General features: G+C 64.4%; 1 protein-coding gene across 1 annotated transcript; it reads right to left on the reverse strand.

Moving 5' to 3' along the window:
- Positions 1 to 810: 810 nt before the first annotated feature.
- Positions 811 to 6,679, reverse strand: SDS (serine dehydratase). The gene is made up of 8 exons (XM_008272281.4): positions 6,588 to 6,679; positions 5,614 to 5,768; positions 5,297 to 5,336; positions 4,918 to 5,057; positions 4,606 to 4,697; positions 3,944 to 4,171; positions 2,068 to 2,192; positions 811 to 1,427 (listed from the first exon to the last, which is right to left on the reverse strand). Exons 2-8 carry the CDS (start codon positions 5,764 to 5,766, stop codon positions 1,219 to 1,221), a joined length of 987 nt encoding a protein of 328 aa, XP_008270503.3. The 5' UTR covers positions 5,767 to 5,768; positions 6,588 to 6,679; the 3' UTR covers positions 811 to 1,218.
- Positions 6,680 to 6,925: the final 246 nt, after the last annotated feature.

Below are 6,925 nucleotides of genomic sequence, written 5' to 3' on the forward strand. Positions count from 1 at the left end.
CACTGTGGTGCCGGCATCGCATGTCGGGGCGCTGGTTCGAGTCCTGGCTGCTCTGCTTCTGATCCAGCTCCCTGTTAATGCGCTGGGAAAAGCCGTGGAAGATGACCCACGTACACGAATTCCTGCTACCCATGTGTGAGACCCCAATGGCGCTCCAGGCTCCTGGCTTCAGCGTGACCCAGCCCTGGCTGTTGTGGGCATTTGGGGAGTGAACCGGTGGATGAAAGTCTCTGTCACTGTGCTTTTCAAATAAGTAAATTTTAAAAAAGTTCACGGTTACCCCTGCCACGGGGAACTCCGCGGGAAGGCCAGGAGGAGGTGGGTTTCTGATGGGTTTTCTGCTTCCTAGGGAACATGTGGACCTTGGGGGAGACCCCCCCTGCATGATGTTCCTGGGGAGAGGGGCCCCCCACCCTGAGTGAGCCCCAGCAGTTCTCTGACAGGTTTCCTGGGGTGGGCGGCACTTGAGTGGCCGCAGTCACTGGGAACAGGGGTCTGGGGTTTCAGGAGAGGCTGCAGGACAGCCTTGATGCCAGGTGTACCCCCCTTTCAGGGCCAGCTTACACGCCCCCACCCCCACCCCCCGCTGGGCAGCTCAGTACCGTGCTCCCAGTGACTTAGCAGGAGGGACTCCGCCTGCCCCCCGCGGGCTCTGTGTTCAGCCCCTGAGATGCAGGGACCCCCACCCACCAGCACGCACACCAGCAGCAGGCTGGGTGCAGTTTGCTCCCTATCAGGAGGGGCTGAGAGCAGCCAGGGCGGGTGGACGGGGAGGGGGAACGAGCTGGCGATGCAAAAACACAGAGGACCTTGGCTTCATAAATACGTGTTTTCTCCATCAGTGAAAAAGTTCGCACACTAGAAAAACGGGCAGGGGAGTGCTCCCTGGGAGGAGGGAAGAGCTGGCCGCCCACCTGGGATGGGGGCGCAGTCACGGCATTTCTGGGGGTGCCTCCTACTGCACCTCTGGTCCCCCGCCCCCCGTCCATCCAGCTCCAGGGACCTGGTGTGCTGCCTGGGGTGGCCAAGGAGTCACAAGGGGTTCAGTTCACAGCCTGGTGCCCCACCCCGGGGGAAGTCCCAAGCCGGGGACCCAGCAGACCCCCCCAATGAGCAGTGCACCTGCTGGCACAGTGGCCGCTGCCTGAGCCCAAGAGTCCTATTTACAACGAGGCGCTGGATACAACTCCAGTCCTGCGGGAGCTCGGGGTGAGGCCCTCACTCCGGCAGCCCATCCTTCATGCCCAGCTGGGCCTTGAGGGCCCGCAGCTGGGCCAGGCTGATGTTGCTGCCCCCACAGACGATGACCACGAGGGAGGGCAGGGGCGCCGGCAGCTTCCCCTCCCCCTGCAGCTTCTTCACCACGTGGCTGTAGACTGCGGCCAGGGCTGCCCCACAGGCCGGCTCCACCAGGATCTTCTCATCATCTGCAGAAGAAGGGGCGTGGTGAGGGCCAGCTGGGGGGGGGGGGGAAACGCCAACCATTGGCAGAGCTTGGGGGAGTGTGAGCCAGTCAGCTCGCAGCTCCCGGCCCAAAGCTGGATTGGACCCTCCCAGCCCGAGTCAGGGCTTCGGGCTCACCCTGCACGTTGACATGGATGAAATGATTGCAATTGCAGTCATTGGTGACCAGCCAAGTGAGCTGTGGGTGCTGGGGAATAAGGTGGCAGCATAGAGGCTCCTCCCCAGCCCCCTGTCCCCTGCTTTCCCTGTCTGAGGCTGACCCAGAAAAAGTCTGACCTAATTACGGACTCAACCCTGCATCCAGCTCTGAGCCACACGCGTTCCTTTTTCACCATGGCTACCGGGAAGCTCAGCGTCAACATTTTGAATCCTCAGCTGCTGCTCCCTGCTGTTAGGGTTCTGGGGCTCACGTTTTCCTCGTGGCTTGGTCTTTTCTAGTTTTGCACTGCATTATCTCCCATCAACGGGCTGTTCTGAGTTGGGGTGAGAGACGAGCCAGGACCTCAAAGCAGTCCTGGGGTGAGCGGGTCCCTTGGCACCGCGAGTGGACAGCTGTTGTGCTCATGCACGGGCAGGTCTGGTTTCGAAGGCCTGGGCACGTACCCACAAACTTCTCGATGGCAGCCACCGCCTCCTGGTCCGAGATAACTTCCGAGAAAATAGGGTGCTCCCGAGCCAGCTTCAGGGCCTGGGCCCCCACCGTCTTCACCCCCAGGGCCTTGGCAACACTGGGAAAGTGGGGACAGAGAACCGGAGACAGGAAAGAGAGCAGGGAGGGAGGCAGAGACAGGACAGGAAGGGAGAGGAAGGAGGGGCAAGAGGGCGGAGAGGGGAGGGAGGAGCGACAGGTCAGTGGGCGAGACCAGGGGCCAGCGCCCAGCATGGACGGTTTGGGTTGGGGTTCGCAGCATCACATCCTGTCCAGCACCGACTCAGCGGCCAGTGTCTGAGGGACCCCTGCGCTTCCCTGTCGGGGCTCCAGGCTGCAGACCCCCAAGCTTAGCGCTGCTCTGCCTGCCTGTTCCTTCAAGGCTGAGAGTTGCGGCTGCCTCCTCCAAGGAGTCCACCAGGACTCCTCCTCCGCCCCAGGTCCCGTGTGGGACTCTCATTACCAAGCATAGTGCACGCTTCCCGAGAGCGTGGGGGATGCCTGGCGCGCCGGTGCTCCCCACAGTCTCTGCTGTTACAGATGGGCTTGAGTTTAGAGACGGGAGACTGAGGCACACAGCTGGCCGTCCCTAGCCCCGGATCGCACGCCTGGGGAGCGCCTTGAGCAGGATCCCTGTAGCTCCAGGACCTGGACGGGAGCTGGCGTGTGGGTGCCCCTCCCAGCTACCCCGGGAGTCGCCACTGGTCCTCTGCCCGGCCCCTCCTCGCAGCTTGCTCGGGGGCCTCTCCAGGGGCTGGGCCACCCTCGCACGTGGCCCACACGCAGCAGTTCCGGCCCGCGCTGTGGCCTAGGAGGCCAAGCACCTGCTGGCATCCCCCAGGGCGCTGGGGAGGAGTTCTTAGCGGCCCCAGGCTGCTGTCTGCCCTGTTCTCCGGCTGCACCCATGGACCTGCTCTAAAGAGGTCCCGGGCTCCCCTGCAACCAGGTGTGGTCACGTGACTAAGTGATGGCCACGGGAGGTAAGCGGGAGAATCGCGTCTGTCTTCAAAGGTCGGGGCTGAAGGGCTGGCACTGTGGTACAGCGCGTTAGGCTGTTGCCTGGGCGCCAGTTTGAGTCCCGGCTGCTCCACTTCCGATCCAGCTCCCTGCTAACGCACCCGGGAAAGCAGTGAGGATGGCCCAGTGCTTGGGCTCCTGCCACCCACGTGGGAGACCCAGATGCTCCAGGTTCCTGGCTTCGGCCTGGCCCAGCCCCAGCCGCTTGTGGCCATTTGGGGAGTGAACTAGCAGATGAAACATCTCTCTGTCTCTCTCTCTTTGTACCTGTGCCTTTCAAATAAATAAATAAATAAAATCTTAAAAAGAAAAGGGGCGGGTCTGAACCTTCTGTTTTTGCTTCCTCCTTCCTGCCAAATGGGCTGAGGGTGTGATGGTTGGTACCCAAGCAGCCATTTTGGACTGTAAGTTTACACGCTAAGGATGGTGGCACAAACTCAAGGAGCCTGGGGCCCTGGCTTCATGGAGTTGCCCCTGGATTGCTCAGATTTTAGGCCTGTTTTACAGTCGAAAGTTCCGTCCTCGTGGATCCCTCTGTAACGCAGCCCAAAGCTGATCCTAAGGAGACAGAGGACTGGGGCCAGGATCTGTCCTGCGTGTCTTAGGGGCTGAGCAAAAGGCAAACTCATGAGGCATGGGGAATGACTCACGGGTAAAGTGTGTCGCCCCTGTCCCTGTCCCGACACCCCCCGCTGTGTGGCTCTGGCAGGGGACCAAAGCCTCAGTTTCCTGGCATCCCTGTCTGTGCCCCAGCCAGCGCGAGGGGCTCCCCTGTGCTCGCTGGACACCGAGGGAGGCGCCCCCGCTGCTCACCTGGTAATCTCGGGCAGGGTGACGAGCCTGCCCGCAGCAGTGGCGGCGTGGAAGCTGTGGGCGCCGATGGTCTCCATGGCGATGATGGGCACATCCCCCCAGCCCACCTCCTGCAGGCCCCGGACCACTCCGCACAGCAGGCCCCCGCCTCCCACCGACAGCGCGATGGCCCCGGGCTTAGCACCCAGCGTCTCCTTCAGCTCCTTCATGATGGAGGCGTGGCCTTCCCTGGAGGGTGGGCAGGGGCGGGGCCGGCTCAGCTGCAGGCCTTGGGGCTGCTCCCTGCCCCACCACCCACCAGAGGGCTTTCGGTGACCCCCGGGGCTCCCTCTGGATGGCCGCCCCTCGGCTTCTCCCACGTATGCGAATTCTGCGGAGTGTGGCTCCCAGGTCATTCCCGGGGTTGAGCCCTGGCCGCCCCAGCGGGCACCTGCCTTTGGACGGGCCCTTTCTGGCTCCCCACTCCCCCTCCAAGCCTCGGCTCAGGCTCTGGTTCAGGGGCAGCCCGTGCATCGGCGTTCTGTGCTCCCTCCTGGACGGGGTTCATGTGCACGTGTGTGCACCTGCTGGTGTGTGCAGCTGTGCATGCCGGGGAGGGGCTGCGTGCAGCTGCTGTGGGTTGTCTCGGCAGAGGGGGGCGGCTGACCATGAACCCCACCTACCAGATGAGGGGGTGATCGAAGGGCGAGATGTAGACCCAGCCTGGGTTGTTCTGCGCCAAGGCCTTGGCCAGCTCGAAGGCCTCATCCAGTGTCTGTGGGGGGGTACAGGGGAGAGGTGGGGTGAGGCACTAGGCTCCCCCTGCTGCCCCCCTGGCACAGCCGCCGGCACCCTGGGCCTGGGCGGGCACTCACCTCACCCACCATCCTGACTATCTGTGGGGGCCCAGGGGAGGGGTAGGGTGAGGCACTGGGGGCCCCCTGCCCCCCACCCCTGCACAGCCGCTGGCACCCTAGGCCTGGGCGGGCACTCACCTCGCCCACCACCCTGACCATGGCGCCTTCATTCTTCAGCCTCTCCATGGTGAGGGCGGGAGTGGTGCTGGGCACAACGATGGTGGCGGGGACGCCCAGCCTCCTGGCGGCGTAGGCCGTGGCCATGCCTGCGTTGCCGGCTGCCGGGTGAGGGCGGAGCGTGCGTCAGCGAGGGGAGCGTGCGTCAGCGAGGGAGGGTTGGGGCCCGGGGCTCTGGGCTCCTACCTCCCGCTTGTCAAGGGGACCCTTGGTCTCCCCCATTGGTGCTGCTGCCAATGCCAGTGATGGTTTATTGCCAGGACAATGGGGGGGGGGTGCGTGTGTCTCCCCCCCAACCCCGCACGGGGCGGCTGGCGGCACAGGGAAGCAGGACACTCACCGGAGGAGCAGACGAAATGCTCGCAGCCTTGCTCAGCCCACTGTGGAGACAGCAGGGCACGGTCAGGCCCCAGCCGCCTCGCCCGTCCCTGCCCGCCCAGCCCGAACGCGGCCCACGCAGCAGCTTCCTCCCCCGGGACACTGGCTCAGGGGAGGGAGGAGGGCGCCGGGTGGCAGGCGGCCCCGGGCGGTTGTCAGGGGCCCTCGTGGCTGGGCGCCCCTAGCCAGGGACGGCCTCGCACACAGGCCTGCCTGGGGCTCTTGCTCCACACAGCTCTGGCCCTGCCGCGGAGCTGGGGCAGAGACCGCAGCCCGTACCGTCTTGCAGAGGTGCCCGATACCCCGGATCTTGAAGGAGCCAGAGGGCTGGGCGCTGTCCATCTTGAGGTAGACGCTGGTGCCGGCCACCATGGACAGGGCCATGCTGTCCCGGAGCGGAGTCTTCACGTGCAGGGGCTCCCCGAGTGGCATTGCTGGGCGGGGCGGAGGGGTGGGAGGCCCGGAGGGTCAGGCAGGGGAAGGGCCGGGCCGGGGTCGCGTCCCAGCAGCCAGCAGGGGCTCTGCCCTCAGCCTCACCGCCTGCTCCCGCCTCCTCCCCTGAGCTCAGACCTCAGAGCGTGAGAAGCGCCAGGCGGAGGCGGATTTGCACCTGGGGCCGATGCAGGGGGAGAAGTCCACGCGCTCCCATGTGCACAGAACCACCCAGAAAACCGCCCACGGCGCTGAGTGCGGTGGGGGAACCCCCTTCCCGCAGCTGGAACTATAAGGATGTTCTGTGTTGCTAACTGAGCCACAGCAGTGGTTACAATGTAGCCCCGGCCCCCTCCCAGCTCCCCGCCTCTGAGCCAGCTTCTCGCTGATGCGCACCCCAGGAGGCAGCAGGTGGGGGCTCCAGTACTTGGGTGCCTGCCACCCACGTGGGGGACCCAGGTTGGGCTCTCTGCTCAGACCCCCTGGCCGGGGGCTGCTGCGGGCATTAGGGGACTGAGCCAGTGGGTGGGCGCTCGCTCTCTGTCTCCCTGCCTCTTAAATGAATACATAAATAAAATTAAAAAAGGAGCCAAGCCAGAAGGCGTTCAGCAGCCATTTGTCCTCACAACAGCCCTAGGAGGGAGGGGCTTTTTGTGTCTCCATTTTACAGGCAAGGAAACTGAGGCACAGAGCTACACACACACCCAGCCACTCACTCCCAAGCCAGGGTTCTTTCGAGCATCAGATCCCCTCCCGCCTTCCTGCTAGGGTCGTCGGGACTGGCCTCCTGTCCAAGAGAGCCTGAGAATGGGGCCACTTACCTGGCAAGGCGTTGAGCTGGGCTGAGCGAGCCAGGGAGGGAGCCACTGGTATGGCAGTGGACTGACTGCTCTGAACAGCCCGGGCTCCCAGTCCCGGCTTTTATGCCTCCAGGCAGCCAATGGGGCTGCAGGGCCAGCCCCGCCCCCGCCAGGCCCTGCCCCCACCAGGTCCTGCCCCCAGGGAGCCCTGCTCACTGCCCCTCCCCCGTCTTTCCTCTTCCCCCTCCTCCCTCTCTCCCCATTCGGGACTTCAGCTTCTTCGCACGCGGAGCAGTGTAACACCCACCCCAGGACATAGGAGGACCACACGATGCCCCCGCGGGAGACGGGAGACACAC

The sequence above is a fragment of the Oryctolagus cuniculus genome, chromosome 21 (genome assembly GCF_964237555.1).
Source record: "Oryctolagus cuniculus chromosome 21, mOryCun1.1, whole genome shotgun sequence".
Lineage (NCBI taxonomy): Eukaryota > Metazoa > Chordata > Mammalia > Lagomorpha > Leporidae > Oryctolagus > Oryctolagus cuniculus.